This window comes from Phodopus roborovskii, unplaced genomic scaffold, assembly GCF_943737965.1.
Source record: "Phodopus roborovskii unplaced genomic scaffold, PHOROB, whole genome shotgun sequence".
Lineage (NCBI taxonomy): Eukaryota > Metazoa > Chordata > Mammalia > Rodentia > Cricetidae > Phodopus > Phodopus roborovskii.
The window spans coordinates 50,739,363-50,763,340 of NW_026126480.1; the positions used below are offsets into that span (position 1 = coordinate 50,739,363).

The following is a 23,978-nucleotide window of genomic DNA, read 5'->3' on the forward strand; positions in this document are numbered from 1 at the left end:
TGTCTTAAAAACCAGGAAAAGAGAGAGAGAGAGAGAGAAAATTTAACCTATAAAACCATTTAAAACCCCAAAAATTGTGCCCCCAGGTGAAAACTTGCTCATAGCAAATCTGAAGGCTGGCACAAGCACCATTCAACATTCAAGGGCAACAAATATGTAAGGCTGTGTGCTCACAAGCTGTAATCACCCTCTGCTCCATCCTAGTGAGCAAATGCCACTCTATATGCATGTTTACAAAAGCCAGAAAAACCAGACACCATTCTCAACTCCCTCACTACACCCTACCACCTACTCTACTAAACAAAACTGCATTTTAGGTATCTGTGCATTAGAGGCTTGACTCAACCCAAACAATAAAAGCAAAGTAGGACAAAGACAAACTGTACCTACTATGTAAACCCAGAATGGCCTCTAAATGGACACAAGAAAATGTGCAGTGTTTCCTCCAGTTGTAACAGCTAAGCCTTGCCCAAATGTACATGATGGCTGACCTCTTCCAGAAGGCAGAGACCCTGAGAAAGTGCTGCCGAGTGGGCATCTCATTTCTACTGTACAACACAGGCCTCCTAATATGGGTAAAGGTGTGGATTTCCAGCAGCCAGCCAAGCACTCTACCAGTACTCTATTAGCTGAATTCTCTCCAAGCCACAAGGTGGCACTGCACCACCAAGCAGACAAGATGAACTGGTTGATACTGAGAAATGAAAACCACACTTGTTTTTACTATGAGGCATGAAGATGTTTGTTCTACCACTTGACATCTCATTGGCAACAATGTACTCACGTTTCTATGTAGCTAGAAGGAGTGTGAGAGACATTGTCAAGACGTTCCTGCAAAGCTGCCAGCACTTGTGGGTTCTGCATCACCTGGTCTGTGAGCTTTTCTGTAAGTTGGAAATGAGACCAATTATTTTACAGCTAAGAACCCAAACACCATCTTGGGCTTTTCACTCCAGCTACTCAAAAGGCTAAGCAAGGAAAGGTCATGCCAAGAGTTTAATCTCAAAATAAAAAACCTCTATAACCGGGGCTATAACTCAATAGTAGAATGCCTAGCACATGAAGCCCTGGGACCCAATCCTTACCACACAAATGTGTTTTAGAAGTACACGTTCCTACTGGGCTGTGGTGGCCCACATCTTTAATCCCAGCACTTGGGAGGCAGAGGCAGGTGGATCTCTGAATTTGAGGCCAGCCTGCTCTACAAAATGAGTACCAGGATAGCTAGAACTACACAGAGAAACTCTGCCTCAAAAACAAATAAACAAAGAGATACACATTCCATAGGCCAATAGTGACTACAAAGAAAAGGCTTGTGTTAGGACTGGGTAAGGAAGGAAGAAAAATAAATAAATAAATAAATAAATAAGTCCCAACAAATGTCTACTTATCTTTGCTTAGCTACTAATTTCTAGAAAAAGTAAAGTACTTGTTTAGAAACTTATACCTTAAAAGTATCTTCCTTAATCACCAAGTGAGTAGTTCCTGATAGTAAGAGGCTTCTGTCTGTAGCCAGCTAAACCCTAAACTCTGAGATCACTACCTACCAACTTCAGGGGTCTACTTCTAGTTACACATTGCTCCCTAGTCCCACTGGTGTTTTGAAGTCAGGGACAGGGACAAGATCAGCTCCTAAAGTGAAACTGCATCCACCCATTTCTCAGTCAAAGAGATGGTTCTCTCCACCTTGCCCTCTTCCTGGAAAGGCTTTTGCCCCCAAACCTACCTCCTACAAAAAGTACTCTGACCACCTTACTTCTGACAGCTCACATCCCTTTGTTCTGAACCTGTAACACTGACCTGTTATTCAGAAACCATTCCCCAAATTAACCAGGAGACACCAACAAGAGAGTAATTGTTCTTCACTTGGTGATGGAATTGATTCCCTTTCATATAACCCAAGCCGGCTTGGAACCTGAGACCCTTCTGCTTGGACTCCCAAGCAGGGATTTTATCAGTCTCCTCACTGAGCTCAGATACAGATTAATTTTTTTTCATTTTATCATCATTATTATGTGTATATGTTCAATCAGAAATGCAATGTGCATGGGAACAGGTGTACATGCTCCACACCCTGCATGTGGAGGTCAGGGGATCATTTTCGGGAGTTGGTTCTTGCATCCCAGTGGGTTCTGGGGACAAACTCAGGTGCCAGGTTTGCATGGCAAGCTAAGCTATAAGCTGAAACACCTTGCTAACCCATCACATGCAGATTTTTTCATGGGGAAAGACAATGCATGGGAATTTATGGACACAACAACACATCTAGGTTTCCTTTCAAAATAATCAGGGGAGTGAAGTTCAGGGTGCCCAGGTCATGCAGAGACCAATAGAGGAGCAGAATTGTATTGTTCTCTTTTCATAGAGTCTGAATTTTTAATCACTAAATGAAGTGCTGATAGTTCCCTTAGAAAGATACCCTTTATTGCTACAATAATTACTGTAACAAGCGGTTCTGGAAGATAGACTCCCAGACACACATGGAAACCCTCAATCACTGCTTCATCTGTTGCACTGACCTGTATTACTGGCATTTTTAGCAGCTTCCACAGAATCTGCAGGGCTTCCATCTGAAAGACTAAAACAGGTTTACAAAGTATTATAAACAGAGCCCTAAAGACAGCACCATTCAGCATTTTCAGTGTATTTCCAATGTATTAGGGATCTGTGCAACAAAAAACTGGTCAGGTGAAGATAATAATGGCTGGGTATGGTGGTACATGCCTTTAGTCCCAATACTTGGAAGAGGCAGGTGTATTTCTGAGTTCAAGGCTAGCCCTCTCAGCTAGTTCCAACACAGCAAGAGCTACATCATGAGGGGCAGGGCACAATAACATCTGAAAAGATCATACCCACCCAGCTCCTCTTCCAACACACAGGCTACTCTGCACTAATCTGCAACCCTTGCCAAAGTGTCTTAATTTCCCTTTTGTTTTGAGACAAGGTCTAATTCGGTAGGCCCAGCTTCACCTCCAAGATTAAAAAAACAGAACAAAAACAACATGCCATGTGTGGTAATATACACCTTTAATCCCAGCAATTGGGAACAGAGACAAGCTGATCTCTGTAACTTTTGCACAGAAGTCCAGAGTTCTAGGCCACCCAAGGCTACACATTGAGACCCTGTCCTAAAAACGAAACAAAACCCAAGAACAAAAATTATATTTATGCATATGTCCTTTTGTGGGTATGTAGACAAGTGTAATGCCAGTGGAGGCTGGCCAGAGGAGGACATCAGATCTCCAGAACTAGAGCTTGTAAGCTGCCTAATGTTGAGAGCTGGGAACCAAACTTAGGTCTTTGCAAGAGTGGCACACAATCTTAACTACTGAGCCATTTCTCCAGCCCTCTTAATTTTTATTTTTGACACTTAACCACTTGACTGTGTAAACCACACCACTCAAATAACATGCTACCATTTGGTCAGCAGTGCACACAAGTGACCTCGTACAGTAGACACAATGGTTACAGTGCTCTGAATGCCAACCATGAAGCATCACTGAAAATAAGGGGTTTCACAGACACAGGCCTCACAACTACCAGAGAACCACGTACACCTTCCTGAAGACAAAATTCTACAAGCCCACCCCAGACACCTCTGTGGCATGAAAGCACAGAGCTATGAGGAAATGAAAGGCAAATACAAGCAAAATATAATGACACATATCTATGAAAATGCCATGATGAAATTATTTTATATGCCAACTAAAAAAAATTAATAACAGGCACTGGCTGGGTGGTGGTGGCACACACCTTTAATTCTAGCACTCAGGAGGCAGAGGCAGGTGGATATGTGAATTCAAGGCTAGCCTGGTCTACAGAGTGAGCTCCAGGACAGCTACAGCTACACAGAGAAACCCTGTCTTGAAAAGACAAAACAAATGCACTCACCCAACACTGACCAGGACCATCGTTCCCCCAAATCCTTCGTCCATCCCTGATAGGTACATCAGGTTAATGGACTTCAACAAGGGTGGGGAAGCAGGGGTTAAATGTCAGAAAGCACAGAAACTATATCTACATAAGGTCTTCAAATATCAGTGTCTGAGACAGTTGGTATCTGACATCAATTTCTTTGCCAGCAAAAGGGAGGGAAAAAAAGCCATTACTACTTGAAATTTAAATTATCTAACTTTAAATTCTAGTTTCTGAAATAGAGTAGACACTTGCTCCCTCCTTAAACTTAGTTCAATAAACAAAGAACATTTTGGCTTACCTGTTTTCTGCCATCTGAACGTCTTTATCCCCTAAAAATGAGAAAGTTAACAGTTACATTCACAAAAAAATGTGTTCCTCTTCCAACTCTAAGGATGGCAATCTACCAAATATAGCAGTTGAAACCTTTTTGCAGGTGAAGAAAAGGAAATATCCCAGACATGACCTAAAGTTATTTGAGCGCACACATGTCTAATGTCATAGACAGGTACCCTTAAGATCTAGGTTTCGCTGAACATAGTGGTGTATATATATATATATATATATTTTTTTTTTCCCCTTGAAACAGGGTTTCTCTGTGGTTTTGGAGGTTGTCCTAGAACTAGCCCTTATAGACCAAGCTGTCCTCCAACTCACAGAGATCCGCCTGCCTCTGCCTCCCTAGTGCTGGGATTAAAGGCATGTATCACCACTGCCCAGCAGGTGGTGTATATCTTTAATCTCAACAACTGTGAGGTAGGTGCTTACAACTGTGAGGTAGGTGCAAGCAGATCTCTAAAAATCTGAGGCCAGTGTGATTTACATAGACAGTTCTTGGTCAGACAAGGTTACAATAGTAAGACCAAGTCAAAAAATAAAACGAAATAAATCTGGGTTTCACGTCCTGCTTGGTTCACTTTACAACCTTTTATTTTTCTGAGACAGGATCTCATACATCCCAGACTGGCCCCCCCATTTGCCATGCAGCTGATGACCCAATTTCTGACCCTCTGATTCCACCTCCCCAGCACCAGGATTAAAAGTGTGCACCATTATGCTGAGCTTATGCAGTACTGGGTATCAAACCCAGGGCTTCACACATGCTTTACAAACTAAGCTAGAGTCACTGAATTCTTACTGACACTGAATTGACCAGACTTCACGGTAAGAAAACAGAACCCTAATCTGCCTTCTTTATACAATAAATCCACATAGCAACTCTAACCCAAACAATTTAAAAGCATTCACCGTTATTTAAACTATCTCCCAAATACAGTGATGTTAATTCTATTTGTCCATATCTTTTATGTCATGTGTACATAAAACATACATGACTACTGTGTAAGAATGCTTGATTTCAAGGTGGCCTCCTTAAAGGTATAATGAACTGAGGCACCATACAAAGCCCCTCACACTTGCCCAGTGCATACAAGCAAGACTTTCTGAAAGCTGTGCTGTTGCCAGGAAAACAGGAGACTTAGGAAAAACAGTTCTGCAAGAGTGATACACAACTGTTTCACAGTTAACTCAGTTCTATCTTCTATTACGTTTTTTATTGTTTCAAAATAAAATGTGTGCAAATGACCCATGCCTTTAACCCCAGGGTTTGGTAGGCATAGGCAAGTATTCAAGAACTGACATCCTGGTCTACATATTGAGGTTCAGGCCAGTGAAACCCTGTCTCAAAACAAACTCAAAATTAAATGCACAAAAACATGACTATTGTCTTTGTTTTATTTCAAGACAGGGTTTTTGCTTTTCTGGGAACACTCTGTAGACCAGGCTGACCTCAAACTCAATAAATGCTGGATGCTGGAATCACCACAGCCCTACAACTAACTCAACTGTCTTTTTGTTTGTTTTTTTCAAGACAGGGTATCCCTGTATAGCCCTGGCTATCCTGGAACTTGCTCTGTAAACCGGAAATTCACCTGCCTTTGCCTCTACCTCCCAAGTGCTGGGATTAAAGGCTTTCACCATCACCACCCAGCTAAAAAAGAAAAAAAGAGCAAGGCAACGCGACAGTACTGCAGATGACCAAGCCCACAGCACTACAGCAGTTTCTCACCCCAGCTTTACTTTCATCACCTCCAAAGAACATTCCACAGACCTTAGCATCTTCTTTGGAGTCCAGACTTACCCACCACATGATCTACATTCCTATATCCATCCTACAAAGTCCACCATTCTCAGTGCCAGGAAACACTACCACCAGATGGCCAAGAGTGAGGCTTTTTCTACCATATACTTTTGGTTCATGATCTCCATGAACACCTTAATCAAATGTGGTTTCACACCCTTAGATATCCTTTTAACTTAGATGGAAAGATTTTCATGTAAGATTTCTCAGTCAAAGGATGAGCAGATCCCAATAAATACTGCTGAGTTGGTAACACACTGGTACTCCCTCCACTTTCGCTATGTAACTACAGTACCCCATTCATTACCTGCCTATGACCTTCTCTAAACCACAACCTTAGCCTACCACCCTTTTCTCTAGCTACACAGCCTTCCTGTATGCCTGGGTCTCACCATCCACAACCTAAAGGTCATACCCACCACCTGAAGCAATTATGAAGGTCAACTGCCTCACCATAGTGGCACCACAGGCCTCCCCACCTCTATAACACATGCACACAGACTATCTTGCCCTGTCATTCTATCCCCTACACTCTGAGACAAAAGCAAAGTGCTTGCACATGCTAGAGCTCACTTAGCCATGCTTCAGCACCATCCATTATTGTGTTTACCGAACACTGAAAGTCATAAAGAGCTGTCAATTTGCAGGTGTGAGAGAAACTCATCCATTTTATTTTAAAAGTTGGAATGATAGGTTTAATGAAACCATATTACTAAGCCTTGTCAGGAAAACTACTTTTAAAAGGCACCAAGAGCCAGAAATCATGAAGCATGCTTGTAACTCCAGGACTTGGAAGGTACAGTTATGGTGGCTATATGGTTAAGTTAGAGGCCAGCCTGGGCTACAGAAACTATCTGTTTTAAAACAAAACCAAAAACCTTGCAATCAAGTTAGATTAGAACAGACTACAGAGGTTTAGGTTCCCTTCCAGGGAACCAAGAAGTTAATTTTCAGCAAGACACCACAACAGCCCAATTATAGATGTTCTTTTTTATTCCAAACATCAAAAAGTTTTCAAAGGAAAACCTTTTTAAACTTTTACAGCAAACTTTAAACTGGCCACTTCTTAAACAAACAAACAAAAAACCTTTTTCATGCATGTGTAGCATGTGTGCATAATACTCAAAGAGGTTAGAAGAGGACACCAGATCCTCCTGCAATTGGATTCCAGGTGGCTTTGAGAACCAAACCCATGACCTCTGCAAGAGCAGCCAGTGCTCTTAACCAACTGTTAAGCACCTAAAAGTCACTCCTGAAAGTCAAAGAAGGCATAAACTGTGGAGTGTCAACACATTTCACAAAGTTACCTGTCTTCATAAAGTCAAACAACTGGTCCTCAAAGTCTTAACACAAGATAAGCAAATGAGCCAGTCAGTGATGGCTCACACCTTTAATCCCAGCATTTGGGAGGCAGAGGCAGATGATCTTTTGAGTTCGAGGCCAGTCTTATCTACAAAGCAAGTTCCAGGACAGCTAAGACTATTGCACAAAAAAAAAAAAAAAAAAAAACAAGAAATTGAATGATTACTATTAACCTAAACTGGCCTGAAGAGAGAGGTTAGTGGATGAAGGTGCTTTGACATCAAGCCTGATGATCTGAGTTTGACTACTGGGTCCCACAAGGTAGAAGATAACAGAATCCCAGAAGTTGTCCTCTGACTTCTGATCTGGAACATATGTGTGTTATGTGCATGCACATGAAGGAACCATAAAGCACAGTAACTTGGTTCAGTCAAAAAGATGGCAAGATGACCTAGCAAAGCTGAGGATGTGTACTCAGGTCCTATATGAGTACTGATTCACAACAATTTACGACCATGTCAAAGGAATGACCTATTCTAAGAAGGAATCAGAAACGGATCCTAGAACATCCCAATTTCCCCTGGCCAGTGAGTAAGGCCCAGATACTGGACACAGATCATCACCACTCCTATTATGCTAAGTACACTTAAAGCCCCTGGGAACTGACTCAAGATTCCCAGATGCACACAATGTGTTGCTAACTGGGCTAGAGATGCAGCTCGGTAGTAAATCACTGCCCAGCAAGCAGAGTGCCTGGGTCTATTCCCAAAAAAAGAAAACGCTACTAACCAAGATTAATTTATCCTCTTAATTTCTGAGTTGTTAAAAATAAAAGGGAGCCAGGAAGATTGCTCTGGTTTCAAGGCCAGCCTGGGATACACAAAACCTTGTCTCAAACACTGTTGTAATTTCCTGCCCCTAACTAAAAGGGATAGAGTATATCTGATGCTAAACACACACCAGTAGTCTTTATTTTATATTTAAACTAATGTAAACTATACCTAATGTCCATTATCTAATATTAATACACACACACACATAAAACCTTCCTTTATCTTAGCCTTTATCACAAAATTTAACTGAACCAGGTGTGGTGGCTTATCTCTACAATCTTGGCACACTGGAGGCTGAAACTATCATAGAGTCAGAATATTAAGGCCAGCCTTAACTGAGACAGGAGACACTCTCTCAAAAAAATACAAACCACAGGAAGTCAGAAAACAAACCACAGGAAGTCAGATGTAGTGTGACTGAGGTCAAGCTGTCTCAAAAAAACCAAAGACATGGAGGGCATTGGTGGTGCACACCTTTAGTCTCAGCATTGGGGAAGCAGAGGCAAGCAGATCTCTGTGAGTTTGAGACCAGCCTGATCTACAGAGCTAGTTCCAGGACTGGTTCCAAAGCTACACTAAGAAACCCTGTCTTGAAAAACAAACAAAAACAGAAGACATGCAGGAGGCCTGGGTTTGATATCATCAGCTACATAGCAAATTCCAGGCCAGCTAGGGCCTTGCCTTTAAAACAATAACAAAACTGAAGGAATCCCCCAAGAGTTGTTGACAGAGGCAGATGTTGAAATAATATAGCTGCAGAAAAGGATCCACAGCATCAACCCTTGCTACAGGTTTTGAAAGATAACACGGCCCTGGTGATACCTTCAAACTTATACTTCTAACCTCTAAACCATGACAAAATAAATGTGCTATCTGAAAACACAACTGAAAAACAGTATTATTTGACAGTGCTTTATTTTGGGGAGGTGTGTGTGATACTGTGTATCCTTGTGCACACACATGTGGAAGTCAAAGCACATGAGGTGTCCTGCACTACCAATTTCCTCAAGACCAGAGTCTCAATGAACTTAAAAGACAGCCTTAAGCTAGGTCTCACCTGGCTTTCCACATTTGGTGCTCAGGTCCAGACTGAAGTTCTCATGTTTGTGTAGAAATTGCTCTCACCCACTGAAACACCTCCCCAGCCCTAATAATAAAATATTTTACAATTCTTCATTACATTTTTATTTATTGAGTATGTGGAGGTGGGGTGTTTATGCCATGCACATGTTGGTTAGAGGACAACTTTCATGAGTAGGCTCTCTCCTTTTACTATGTGGGGCCAGGGAACACATTCAGGTCATCAGGCATCTTTCCTGGCTGAGCCATCCTGTTAGTTCATAATATGTTTAAGCAATTGGATTTAAGCAATTGAAAGTGCTAGGCAGTGTTAGAAAATCAATGGTTTTGTTTGCTTTTGAAACTTCTCATGAGTGTTTAGCACCAATGACCAATGAAGAGAAAATTCCAGGAAGGCAGAGAATGTCCACTTACTCAATGCAGAGTTCAGGACTCAGCAAACAACTTGGCAAGAAACAGGTAGCCAGAAATCTCTGCCCAATTAATCCCTGTTGTTACCTGTAAGTACCACGGTACTAAATAGGTCCCTTTGCATATATTGGCCTATCCTAGGCAATTTTGGAAGATACAGGATGAAGACAATTCTTTATTCACACTTGCTTATAATCAATACCTACTACTTTGAAGTAACTTGAGTGTGGCTTAAATTATATACTAGTCTTTGTACATAAAGCTCAGAGCCAATCTCACCTCATGAGTTTCCTAGACACAGGATGGAAGCACACTCAGTTACAACAACAGGCACAGTAGATAACACAGAAGAAGGAATTTAAGACCATACAACAAACAGTCAGGACCAAAATGTAAAGTTTGCAAAGCTGTCTTCTGTAGTCTTCACACTACAAAAATACAATGTACTGGGGCTGGAGAGATGGCTTGGAGGTTAAGAGCACTGGCTGCTCTTCCAGAGGCACTGTGTTCAATTCCCAGCAACCACAGGGTGGCTCACAACCATCTGTAATGAGGTCTGGTGCCCTCTTCTGGCATGCAGACAGAACACTGAATGTGTAATAATAAATAAATCTTTAAAAACAAACAAAACAACAATAACAATGTGCTTCCTGTTATTCCAAATCCACCCAAACTAAAATTAAATAGCAGATCAAAGTAAAGTAGCTGAGCTTCCTAGTTTACCAAAGGCAGGGAAAACCCACTGGAAATGAAAGCATATCAATGCCATCAATTGTCTTCAAAATGCCTAAAAATCCAGCCCAGACTCCACTGTTACCCATCAAAACAGGCCTCCCAACTGTGACCAATAACAGGTCTCTCAAGTGTGGTTCAGGAAGCCTCCACATGCTACCACTGATCAGTAGTCCCATGAAAAGGTTGGGGTGCGGGTGGTAAGAAGAGGAAGTTCCTGTAGTTCCCCTAGTAGCTTCCTCTGCCTATATACAGAAGCAGCACACTGGCATCAGCTTCAATTCTAAATGCCTGAATATACTACCACTTTCTTGCGGTAGTGCTGGCTAACCTCGAGCTTCCAGCATGAGCTACCTCCCAAGTGCTGGGATACAGACATAAGCCAGCACATCCACTTAGACTTCCTTTTAAGTAAATAAAGCTTGTACTCATTAGGAGTGGTCCCCAACAACTCATGACCACTGCCTCCTTTCAGAAGTCACCTGGGCCAAGATCTAAGATCCTGGGCCTTAGACCTTCAGGGATTTAAACTACTCTTTCTTAAAATTTTATGTGTATGGGTGTTTTTTCTGCTTGTCTGTGCACCACTTGCCAAGGCCAGAAGAGGGCACTGGATCCCTGGAACTAGAGTTATAGACCATTAAGAACCACCCTATGAGTGCTGGGACTCAAACTTGCAAGACCACCCCATGTTCTTAACTGCTGAGTCATCTCTCCAGCCCCTAAATTACTCTCCTGTCCAGATCTTTTTTTCCTACCAAAAAAAAATTTAGGTACTCTGACAATTTTTTTTTTAAACAAGCACCAACTTTTGCACAGGCCTTAAACTACACAGCATGAAGATAACTAGCAGGGAGTTAGTACTCTCTTAGTTAGCTCTCACTTTTAACAAAGAGGTAAAGGGGGGGGGGGGACTGAGCTAGGATCTTGTTGTGTTGCCAAGACTGAGACCCAGAACAGTTGGACTTTAGAATGTGTACTGCCTCACCTACCTTAGTTGGGATATTTTAAGATTCAAGCACAAAGTCAGACTGTATCTGCAGAAGTATTAACTTGTACACTCTATAATCTCAACTACACACTGGTAAACTCTACATTCTCAACTACACAAATCCAAAAGCCAACTCACAAGCCATAACAGCCATGCTTTCTGATATCTCAAAATAAACACCTTTTCCAGAATTTTGATGGTTAAAGTTACTAATCCAGAAAACAATAAAATCAACTATTATTTTTCACCAGTTATTCTACATATCTGAAAAACAGTTCAAGATTTAAAGCTATCCAGTAGTGGCACATGCTTGCATTCCCAGTGCTGAGGAAGCAGAAGCAGGCACATCTCTGTGATTTCCAGGCCAGCCTGGTCTACAGATCGAGTTCCAGGACAGTTAGGGCTGTAATACAGAGACCCTGTCTTGAAAAGCAAAAACTAAAATACAGCTAATACATCAAAATTTAATCGTTCTGATGTTTTGAACCAATAATACTGGTCAACTTAGCCAGTGTGGTGGGCCACACCTTTAATCCCAGCATTTGGGAGGCAGAGACAGGGAGATCTATGTGATTACCAGACCAGCCAGCTACACAGAGAAACCCTATCTCGAAAAACAAAACACAAACAAACAAACAAAAGGTCCACGACATCGTTTGACAGCAGCTAGTTTAGACAAAGGCATTGCCAACAGCCCCAGTTGAACCATTCTTCTTTATTTCTGGACTGCATCCCAATCCTTTTTTTGAGTCTCACTGTTCATCTGCACAGTGTTTATTTCAATAGCAACCGAGCCAGGTTAACTGAGTTGAAATTCAAGCGACCATCACAGTCAAACCATCACACTTATTTAACAGGGCTTTAATTTGCAGTACCAGCTGAACACTCCTATGGTAAAATCTCAGAACACTCCAAAGCCTCTTCCTTTTAGAGCTTTATGCTAGATTTTGGACTTCTAGATTAGGAACGTTAATCTCCCAAACCTACACATATTTCATAAACTAAACGGCTTCTGAAACCAGGCGTTTCGTGTTAAGGAAAACTCAGCCTGTTGCACCTGTGTCACAGATTATTGTGAATGGAGTTAAAACACGTCAGGCGCTTCAAGGAGGCCTTGGTGTGTAGTAAGCAGACATTAGTCACCGAGAGGAGGCAGCTACTATGACAGGAAGGCGGCAGTAACTAAAAAGTATCTAACTTTTAGGACCAAGAACTCAACTTGGGCCTTTTTGCTGGGGAATTCGCATACGCCTGTTACAGCGGCGTACAAGTTGCCAGCTACCGCAGGGATTCCTCCGAGAGGCAGCAAAGCCAAACATAGCTGGAGGAAGGGCAGGCCGAGTGCCCCAAGGATACCCCTGGGGAGAAGGGGTACGGCTGCCGACCCTGCACTCGTCAGGGGCTCACGCACGGGTCGGAAGGTTCAGTGGGTGTCACTAAATTGGCTCCGCCTCACCGCAGGCTCGTGGAGTCGGACCAGAGCACTGTGCGGAGACTATGCAAAGCCCGGAAGGGCGAGGCGGCGGCCCGACCGCGCTAACACCGTGGACCCCTTCCTTCCCAAGCGCTGTTTCAGGCGAGGCGTGCCCGGGCCCACCTCGTTGGGGAGGCCTTGTCCCCTTAGGGAACCGCCTGCGCGGCTTCGCGTGCGCTCTCAGGCGGCGGGAACAAAGCGCGCTGACCTTCAGCCGGGGGCGGGGCGGCGCGGAGGAGGGACGGGCCCGCCATCCGCCGCCACCCGCCACCAGGACAGCTGATGGGGCCACCTCCCGCCTCTGCTAGCCGCCATGGCGAGTCGCCTCGCCCGCGCCACCCATCCCCCGCCTCCGCCTCCCTGGCCCCTGTCCAGCCGCCCGCCACGCCGTTACCCGTCGGGACCGCACCTCGCGCCTCCTGCGGCACTGGCGCCCGTGTAAAGCTCGCTCCGGGGCTGCGCCGCCGTGGCCGCCAACAAAACCACCTGCCACTGGCCGCGTCGCCAGGATCCGCCCTCTGCGAACAAAACGGTCTGTGAATTGGCAATAGAGCTGTCTGTCAACTGCGCCTAGCCGATGGTAGAGGCGGCATCCAATCAAAAGCCGTTAAGGAGGCACGGCGCCGCGCTCAAGCCCGCGAGCTATATGTAAATAGAGTCGTGACGTGTATTCCGGCGCACGCGCAGTGCCGCGCCTTTTTAAAGGGGCAGCTGGAACGCGTGGAGGACTTCGGGCTTTCTTGTCTCCTGAATGTTTCGCAACTTTTAAGATTTGCGTCTTGGGCCTGTCGGCAAGTCCCTCTCCAGATTACCTCCCGCCCCTGGTCTGGGGTCTACTTCCCAAGGGCTTGCGGCCCTCAGTCTACGATGTGTGCCTGGCCTGGGGCTACCCTGCTGATAGAAAACTTCAACATACCTGATTTTAAAAAATAAAACTGCATGGAGATGCGTGTTTTCCTAAAACTCAAAATGATGTTTGCTGTAGTCCAGAAGGTTTACGGCGCTGAGTTTTACTGTATTTACTTCTCTCCCATCCTTAAATTGGAACTATGTACTATATAAAGTTCCACTTACAAAATTAAAAAAATGCAAATAAGCTCATATGTTTTTATTTAATTTTTATTTGGGAAGTGGGATGAGTAGGAAGTGGTTAAAGCAGACAAACAGAAAAGAGTTTGGCAGCCAGATACTCCCTTTGGTTTGGGCTGTGCATACCACCCCTTTTCTAATACTGCACTTGGCAGTCTAAAAGGCCCTCACATACACAATTTTTTAAATCTTAAAAATGAGAAAAGACAATATCCTTGGGCACTTTCTTGGACAAATAGTATTTCTGATCTTTAATTTTACTTCACTTTTGTATAAAGTTTCCTTAGTACTTTGCAATCCGTGCATAGCTTTATTTCAATTCCTTGAATAAAATGCTCAGGCCCCAACAATTGGTAACAAATTGAATAAAGATATTTCATTATTATTTTGAGGCAAGGGCTTAATATGTAGCCCTGGCTGTCCTTGAACTCACAAAGATCTGCCTGCTTCTGCCTCCTGGGTACTGGGATTAAAGACAATCAAAACCATAACCTGGATTAATAAAGCTACATGAATATAGACTGAAGCATTGGGGTTAAGAGAGGTGCTCAGAAGAAAACACAGCACAGAGCTTTAATAAATTTTTAGATTTGTTTTTGTTTTTTGAGACAGGGTTTCTGTGTGGCTTCGGAGGCTATCCTGGAACTAGCTCTTTGTAGACCAGGCTGGTTTTTTGAACTCACAGAGATCTGCCTGGCTCTGCTAATTTTTTTTTTTTTTTTTTTTTTTTTTTTTTTTTTTGCTTTGTGTTGTTTTGTGGAGACAGGGTTTCTCTGTGTAGTCCTAGCTGTCCTGGAACTTCCTTTGTAGACCAGGCTGGTCTCAAATTCAGAAGTCCACCTGCCTCTGTCTCAGGAATGATGGGGTTATAGGTGTGTGCCACCACCTTCCCAGTTTAAACTTAATCTTTAACTGTTGCTACCAATTGCATCCATTGAGCAATTGGATTTAGAGAGCCATGGGGTTACAGTGACAACTGTTCTTTAGGTAAGTAAGCCTGGCTTTCAGTAGCCTGCCCTCATGTCTTAAAGATGAACTGTCTTTTATCCAAGACTGTCTCTCTTGCTCAATGCCTGCACTGAAATCTAAAGCATGAACTATTTCTAATCTCTGTTTAATATTCTTGCCAACTTTGCTTTCCTATGACTTGTCTTGAAATTCTTTTCTGCAGCATAGTCAAGGATCCGGTTTTATCTAAGTGGAGATCCCTAAGGAGGAAGGAAATGCATCATGCTGCCGGGCCGTTTCTCCACTGCTGCTGACAAGGGTACCAGGGAGGTATTTCCTCTATATAGCCTGGAACTGGAGCGGGAAATTGGGAACCTCAGCCTCCCCATGTCAGTTTATAGAAAAACATCCAATTTGGCTAGCAAAAAATGCAGGGATGGACAAATGGCCTTCATGTCTTAGAAATTAGCTCTTTCTTTCATCAGGTGAAGATTGCTTTGGAAACAATTTCATTCTGATATTTTTACCAAACGATTCCTGCTCTGTAGTGTTTATAACAGGAAAAAGTTTAAAACCACCCGAGGGCTCCGGATGGAGGAATTAACAACAGGGGTGGCTGTTTTAATTGTTTTTCCACCTGTCAAACACAACCTAAAGGAGAAAGGGTTTATTGTAACTCATAGTACAAGGTACATTCTATCCATCATGGTGGGGATGTCAAGATGACAGGACCAGCTGGTCACATTAAATCTATAGTCCCAAGCAGCAGTGCTGGTGCTCAGCCTACTTTCTCCTTTTCATACAGTCCAGGATCCCCTCCCCATCGTTCTGGGGATGGTCCTGCCCATAACTAAGAAAGTCTTCCTACATCAATTATCCTAATGAATATGATCCCTGGAATCAGAGATTATAATCTCCTAGGCGAGTCTAGTTCCTTGCATTGGCAATGCTGACCATGATAGCTGGTTATAAACCTCAGTGATATCTGGATTGTGTCCCACTCAGTAAGCTCTGCTATCCATGGAGACACTCCTGCCTCTTCAAGCTTCACCACCAAACTTTGCCTTTGGTGAGAGTGATGGGGGAAAGGGAAGAAGCAAAGACAAAAAGAAACAATAGAAGAAAGGAATGCCAGCATTTTCAAATTTGAGAGTCTGTTTAATAGTCTCAGGTCTACTTTCTGTCATGTCATCTACCCCACCTTGGGGTTAGTGTGGGGGTCATCAAGGTGGTGGAGCCCCCATGGAAGCTGGTGCTGGCTCCTGAATCTGATGGAGGTGGGAATGGACAACATTTCCCCCCAAACCTTCCTATTTGTAAGGACCTTGAGAATGCTTTCCTGAGTTGCTACAACCAAGTACGCCAAGTTGGATGCGGTTACTAAGACCGATCTTCAGAGATTAAAATTTGAGATGCATATATCGAACCTGAGCCAAGGTTTGAGATATCTGAGGACTCCCTCCTTGTATCCTCCAGCTCCTAGGGCTCCAGGCCTTCCTTGCCTGGTGTTTGCAACCCTGTATTTCCAGCTGCTATCTGAACAAGGCCTTACCTTAGGTCCCAATCCTGGGCCCACTCTCATGATTTCATCATGATGGGATTACACGTCTAGGGCCATCTCCTAGGGCATAGACACCAGGGATTGAGTGTTGAACAGAACTATGGGGACTCCTGTGCATCTCACCTGATGTTAAAGCAAGGCCTTGGTAGTTGTGGTGTCTGCCTGTGCAAATGCTATCAGGGACAATCTAGGGACTCCTAAGTAAGACAGGTCCTAACTAGCTGGTGACCCTGGGCAAGTACCTGTGCCTTTGTTTCCCCATGTGTCTACTTGGGGAGGATTGGGGTGGGTTGGAGTAGCATTAGGTGAGTTGTCACCTTGAGGCCAACATTATCTGTTCTCATTGGTTCCTATCCATACATGTAATAGTAACAAGGGAAGAAATTCAACCACCCAGGTCCTAGCAGCCAGAACCAGCAGCCTAGCAGATCCCATTAATCCTACCCCTCAGAGTGGCTCAACCCACACCAAGGTCTGTCCACACTCAGTCCTACACAGGCCCTGTGCTCAGGAAAGTACATGTGAGGGCATACTGTGGGATTTATATGTTGAACTGAAGACCAATTCTGAAAACTTTTCCCAAAGCAATTAAACCTCGGGCTTGGCACATGCTAGGCAAGCATTCAACCACTGAGCTAATTCTTGGGTGGTCTCATTAAATTGCCCAAGCTGGCCTTGAACTCACTCTGGCTCAGATTGGCCTTGAATTCATGATTCTCCTGCCATAGCCTCCCAAGTAGCTGGGGATTTCACAGCCTGCACCACAACACCTATCTCTAACAGCCTTTTGAGTGGCTGGAAGGGTCAGTTTTCATAGGTTTGCTTTTGGTTTGGATGTCACCTGAAGTCCACCTGCCTGCATCTGGAGCTGTCCACACCCTGGCTGTCCATCTCAGTCTTTTAGGAGTTTGGATGAAAGTGGAGAATAATGTCAAAGTGCCGTCTGTCTACATCCTTACACCTTAGCCCCACCTATCATTTAATCCTCTGAGAAGACTTTGCTTCCAGCCAGAACTCCCACCACCACAGTTGCCTGCTTCCTCCACTTGTCATTTGATTATGCAGCTCTCCTAACACCTGTCTCCTGCCCCTACCTCTCTACTAGAAGTGTGAAGGCTTTTGGAATAAAGGATTCTGGAGCTGATGATGGCCAAGGCCCTACAGTAGCCAGCAGCCAGCAGCCAGCAGCCAGCAGCCAGGCACAGTATAGGACCTATGGCTATCTCATGTTGTCCCATGTCCCTACCCAGAGCAGGGGAGTCCACTAAGGAGGCATCCTCAGGAGCAGGTACCTCTTCCCACTGATGTGCCAGTGATTAGATGTGAAGATGATGCCAGACTGTAACCCTGGCTAGCAGGTATCATATAGGTACCCAGTGGGCCTGAATACTCTGGCATCTTGTGATGTGTATGGCATGGAATTTCCCAGCAGGAATGTGAGAACCCCACAAAGCCTGCTCCCTGAAGAGAAACTTCTTGAACCCACAAGATATATAGTCTTTACCATCTTCCTCCAAGAGATTCAAGATTGAGCCTGTCAATGTTTCCTTACAAGATGTGGTGAGGAAGGTCATTAGACCCTCACCTGGGACACTACTTTCTCCTGCATCCCTCCCTGTCTGTAATTTTGCTTTGGCTGCACAGCTTGGCAGATGCTAGTCTACAGAGGGTAGAAAGTTGAAGCTGGGGGTGGAGGCAGGACTCCATCAACGTCTGAATAGGGGAAGCCATGCTGGAGTGAGATCAGTGAGATCAGAGAGATTAGTGGCGGCTGTTTGGGGATTGCCCACGTTTCTTTAGTTGACCCTTCACCCATGCTCCTGGATGCCCAGTAAACTCATTGGTTCATCAAACTAGACTCAGGTAGAATCTCACACTAGTCTGTCATTGCTGCAATGGTCCGTTATAAAATTTGGTAACAAGCTGGGTATGGGGCTCATGCCTGAATTCTATAACCCAGGAGGCCAAGTTAGAGAACTGTCACAAGTTCCAGGCAAGTTGAGGCTACACAGTGAGTCCCAGGCCAGCTTGAGCTACAGGGTGAGGATGTCTTAGAACAAACTAGCAAAATTAGGTGACAATTCACTTGCCTATAGGAAGACTTTAGCTCTTGGTGGCCTGGAACTTACACCATGCCTGGTTTTGAGCATATTCTTTAGTGTTTTCATTTTTAATGGACATGGTGATTTTACATAGGTTAGAAAGTGATATTTCTATGCATGTTCACTGTATAGCAATTGGATCAACACATCTGTCTCTCCAGACATTTGTTACAAACACTGACATTAGCTATTTTGAGTATTTTTTATTTTAAACTGTATTTGTGTATCTGTATGTGGGTTTGTGCACCTGTGTGCAAATTCCCATTAAGGTCAAAGGCATTGGATTCCCTGGAGCTGGAGTTAGAGGGGGCTTTGAGCCATCTAAACTGGATGCTGGGTACTGACCCAGATCCTCTGGAGGAGCAAACTGTGCTCTTAACTGCTGATCCATCTCTCCAGTCCTACTAGGTACTTTGAAATAAAATGTAGAGTTTCCCCAGACTGTTACAGTTCTGAATTTTTGCCACACACTATCTGGACCCTTGTTATTACTTCTTCTGAGCTCTGCTTGTTAAATAAAACATTAGATCACACCTGTTTCTCTGCTACAGAGAGCAGAGGTGGCAAATGGTTGTGTTTGCTTCCTGTGGCTGCTGTGAGGAAGTTATCACAAGCCAGAAGCTTGCAGTGGCAGAAGCATTCCCACTGGCTGTACAACCAGGGTTGGGGAAGGGCCTGGTACCCTCTGGAAGTCCCTACCTCTGTGTTCTTGTGTCCCTTTCTCTGAACATATAGGTGTCTGGGTCTTTTCTTCCAGCAATACAAGTTGTATTAGAGTTACCATTCCCACTCCATCTCAATGCCAGACAATAGGCAGACATTGGCAGTAAGAGTGGTTGGTTCTAAGGCAGGGCTGTCCTATGATTGCCACCTCTGCAGCTTGGACTTGAAAATATGACTTGGGAATCAGCCATGTGGGACTTTTGGAGATTTGCTACGTTATCCCTTAGCATAATGCCCTTGGGATCCAGCTGGTGGCTGTGTCACTAGGTTGTCCCTTGTGCCTTTATGGGCAGATCACTTCTCCTGACTGCCCACTGCTGTAGGAGAGGGAGAACATTTAAGGTCTACACTGCCCTGCTGCCCCCCTCTGCCAGCTTCCCCATCTGTACTGCCTAGAGGAACCCAGTGTTGGAGCTGCCATCCCGCTCTGTCCAACTCCCACTGCATTGCTGTCCCTTTCCTTCTTGGATTTTACTATTACACAACTCTTGGCTGCTGTCACCAACACTCCATTTGTCTTGCCTCAGATTACAGCTGGGGTGTAGCTCAGGGGGTCCTGCCTGTGTGTGTGTAATACTTATAGATGCCAACAGCCATGCTGCTGCAGCCCATTCACCCCTCTGTATTACTGCAGCTGAGATCCACAGTGAACCTTGTCTTAGAAGCTGACTATGGCTTTGTGGCCTCTCCAGCCCCTACCTTCTCTGGGAACTTGTCTTATCTCCTCATGGTGATATGGATAAACCTGAGATGCTTCTAAACAGAAGTTCAAGGAAGGACTGTGCTGATCTGTGAGGCTCCATCCTAAAGAGCCACCCAGTGCTTTCTCCCGCAGGACAGCCCCTTGTAGAACCACAGCTTCCAGGTTGGAGATGTAGTCACTCTGAAGCTTCATGAGAGACCACAGAGATGCAAGGACCCAAGTGGATACCTCAGATGATCCCATCTAATGACGACTATTTGAGAGACCTTGTATGACTTCCTGCAGTCTCTCATTACTACACTCCACAACACATGCCTATTCTACCCCAGGCTGGACAGTTCTCAATGAACTCTATCACAAGGACAAAAGGGCAGCATGTTTACAGCAGGCATCAGCACACTTGCCACACAGGCTCTGTGGCATCTGGAATCCACACTTGCCCCTGGTTTCTCTGGAGGTGACTTTTACAGGTGGCAAGCCAAGTTCTGGCTGCCCTCCATACCTTTTTTTTTTTTTCCTCTGGGAGAAAGTCAGACACATTTAGCATGGGTGCTGATTCTTTGCAGGGGTGAACAACCAGATGGAAGCAGGTAGGGAGGAAACAAACTCAAGGTTGGACCCAAAGACCGCTTATCTCACAAGCCAGTAGTGCTGATCTGGGCTTGCTGTCATAACAGTAGTCTCAGGCAAGTTGCCAGAGCCCTACCCCACAGGGTAACTGTCCCGCTGCCACCCTGTCAGTTGCTCTGGGAAACGTGCAGTGTGTGTTCATCGGAGCCAGAAAGCCAACTGAGCAGCCTTTGTCTGAGGCTCAGGGGGATCTGTCGGGCTGATTGGGCCTTTTTCCTACTCCAATACCACCAAATGTGCCAACACAGCGGAGATTAGCTCAGCTTGCCAATGTGAGGGACATTCCTCAGGCAAGCTGGCTGAAGGGGCTCAATTGACTAGGTGGCCTAAGTGGTAAGCTGCTGACCAGGCACCAGCTCTCCAAGTGCTGAGAGGGCAGAGCAGGCTTCAGTGTTCAGAGAATTTATTATCAGTGTCCCAGAGCTGCTACCACTCTGCCTGATTCAGGTGTGAGAACAGCTGTAAACATGACCAAGGCACAGGGCCTGAGTAGGTGTGGCCATAGTTCATGGTGGCCAGGCTGGCAGGTATACCCCTTCGGGCTGCTGCGGCATCACTGGAGGCTGCCATTCTGTAACATCTGCAGATACTCCTTGTACAGTTTCTCCTGGGCTTCAAAGACCTTCTTCAGTTTCTTGACCTGCCCCTTGCTCAGCTCTTTGCCTTCAATGTCATGGGTAGGCAGACCCTGCAAGGACCACACAAATGCCATCAGTTCCCCCTTTCTTATCCCTGTCTCAGACATATTTAGACTTAGGGTCAGCATCTATGCCCTTGTTTATCAAGTGTGTTTCTAGGGACAAATCTCAAGACTGGGGCTGGCTGTGCAGCAGTGGTATACACTTCTAATCCCAGTACTCATTAGGCAGAGGCAGATGGATCTCTGAATTCAAGGCCAGCCTAGATTACAGAGTTGAGTTCCAGGATAGCCAGCCAGGGCTATATAGAGGAAACCTATCCCAAAAAACAAACAAAAAAACAAATGAAAAAAGACAAGGGCTGGTTTCAAACTTGAGATCCTCCTGCCTCCAACCCCAAAGTGCTGGGCTCATAGGTGTGTGTCACTATACTTCTGTGTGGCTATCTGGTCACCACCCTCAGTCCAGTGTGCTGATCTGGTAGTAGGGTTCTAGCAGCTAAAACTAGAGAAAAGTGACAGAAGTCTGAAGCAAAGTTCCACTAAGGCCTATAACTTCTCAGCTAAGAGGTGGCCAGGGAGAGTTATGTAGTGATAAATCCAAGAGCCTTCAGGAAGACACCTAAGGGACACCAAGACACCCCCCAGGGAGGAGGCAGAGTTACTTTGGGCAGTTAGTAGGGTCCCTACAGAACTTGCAGATTCCTTTTCTGTCACCTTCTCTGGGCCTGGGGTCATACTCTAGTGCCAGGGGCCCGAGATCACCATGTAACGGGCAGAGACAGCCTACCTTAGCCTTTGCCCTGACAGGAGCTGCATGGTCCCATCTGCCCTTATAGCCTTCTCCAAACAGGAGACCCACTAACCCAAGGCTGAAAGTCCCTGGACTCTCCAGCTTGAAGGATATGGGTTATCAAAGTCTGAAGAGTGAGGTGTTGTCTTACATTTTCATCAAACTTGGAATACTTGTCGATTTCTGACAGGAACATCTCACTGGGTGCAATCTTCATCTTGGCCAGCTTTGCTGCCTAGAACACACACACACATAAACATACATGTTACATAGACCTGCCCACCACCATGCTGCCCACTCTACCACCTCCACCATATGATTTCCAAGCTCTTAAACTCAACATAAACCCAGAAGGACTGGGGGGGGGGGCAAAAAGACCATCTAAGCATCCAGAGGCCTGAGTGGCTGCAGTGACCCTCAGATGGCAGGACTATGAAGCTGCTGGCACTGGGGACCCACCAAGGGCAACCTTTCCTTTGTTGATGCCAGGACACCATTTGAGGGGTGGAGGCCGGGCCCAATGTGGCACAGAGAACCGAGTGGCAGGAGTAAAAGTGTGATTTTTTGCCCAGGAGATCCTGCACCCCAAACAAACAAGTGAAATAGTTACTTCTTGCTCTTGTCTCCTCCTGGCTGCCTCCTCTTTCTTCCTCCTCTTCTCTTCTTCAGCCTAGGGGAACAACACACTCCTGAGACATGAGCAGCCCACCTTGCTGTCCTGCCAGGCCCTACCCATGGTGCTTGTCCATGACCCTGTATGTTAGCCCTCAGCCACCCAACTATCACCTTTGCTCCTTTCCCAAAGGTCCCTGGGAGAGCTGCCCCGAGCCTGTTCTCCAAGCTGGTGTCCACCCAACATGGTGCCCACTTGTGCCTGGCCCATGGATCACAATGACCCCAAGGTTCCCATTCACTGGATAGTTATGATAGTGGGGCTTGTCTTGCTGTATAGTTCAGGTTAGTCTGCAACTCATGGTAATCCCCTTGGCTTAGTCTCCTGGGTATTGAGGTTATAGATGTATAACTTACTATGACAACACATTTCTGTTCTTTCTCCCTTTTGATACTCAAGTCCTTACATGAAGGGGCCCTCTCCATCACTGAGAGTGGGGACAGGGAGAGGGCCTCTTGGAGGATAAGTAGACAGAATGAGTAGAGCAAATGGCAGCACCCAGGACATTTGGCACCAGGTCAAAGCCAGGTAGCCACACACACACACTTCCTAAGTGATGAGCTTCACTTTAGCTGAGGGGTTTCCCCGGCCTTTTTTTTTTTTTTTTTTTGAGACAGGGTTTCTCTGTGTAGCTTTGGAACCTGTCCTGGAACTAGCTCTGTAGACCAGACTAGGCCTCGAACTCAAGGAGATCCTCTTGCCTCTGTCTCCTGAGAGCTGGGATTAAAGATGTGTACCACCACCACCTGGCTAAACACCCCTTCTTAAAGCCACATAAAAAACCGGTGTTACAGTGTTTTCATTTTCAACAAACTCAAGCACCATCACTTTGACTCTACTAACCCTTTTCTTCTCTTCCTTCTCTTTCAGTAAGGTGTCTCGGTCTACCAACTTCACCACTGTTGGCAGTCCTGAAAGCAGACAGTCAATGAGGCACAGGAACTGTGACCTGCCCACCTGCTCTACCTCTGAACCTATTACTCAAGGCCCCAACACCATTCTCGCGCAAGCAAAATTGATGCCAGATGAAGAAAACTGGTAAAAAGAAAACACAACAGGACTGGGCTGCAGAAAAAAGGGTAGAATGCCTGCCTAGCACTGTTCCTGGCCCAGGGATTCCAAACCTGTGTTGCAAAAACACAAAAACCATGGTAAAATGGGAAGGCCTTGCCCATGTGGAGTCATCAAATTCAACCCATCATTTTAGCAGGTATGGTGGCTCACACCTGCAATCCAGCACT

The 23,978-nt window shown here is 45.1% G+C and overlaps 2 protein-coding genes across 6 annotated transcripts in view; both read right to left on the reverse strand.

Moving 5' to 3' along the window:
• The window catches only part of Nap1l4 (nucleosome assembly protein 1 like 4), a 34,832-nt gene extending 21,404 nt beyond the window's left edge, over positions 1-13,428 (reverse strand). For 2 of the 3 annotated variants that reach the window (XM_051193471.1, XM_051193474.1), the window contains exons 1-4: positions 13,288-13,428; positions 4,217-4,247; positions 2,520-2,578; positions 785-884 (exon numbers count right to left, since the gene is read on the reverse strand). In XM_051193471.1, coding sequence (XP_051049428.1) covers positions 785-884; positions 2,520-2,578; positions 4,217-4,230 — 173 coding nt within the window. In that variant the 5' untranslated portion in view covers positions 4,231-4,247; positions 13,288-13,428. Of the gene's footprint in view, positions 1-784; positions 885-2,519; positions 2,579-4,216; positions 4,248-13,001; positions 13,069-13,287 lie in introns of those variants that run through there. The other variant, XM_051193472.1, reaches the window with a different exon arrangement.
• A 7,544-nt stretch (positions 13,429-20,972) lies between these two features.
• Positions 20,973-23,978, reverse strand: part of Cars1 (cysteinyl-tRNA synthetase 1) — a 46,269-nt gene continuing 43,263 nt past the window's right edge. For all 3 annotated transcript variants that reach the window (XM_051193467.1, XM_051193466.1, XM_051193468.1), the window contains 4 exons: positions 23,581-23,648; positions 22,675-22,734; positions 22,216-22,299; positions 20,973-21,322 (listed from right to left, as the gene is read on the reverse strand). In XM_051193467.1, the coding sequence (XP_051049424.1) occupies positions 21,188-21,322; positions 22,216-22,299; positions 22,675-22,734; positions 23,581-23,648 (347 nt within the window). In that variant the 3' untranslated portion in view covers positions 20,973-21,187. The remainder of the gene's footprint in view (positions 21,323-22,215; positions 22,300-22,674; positions 22,735-23,580; positions 23,649-23,978) is intronic.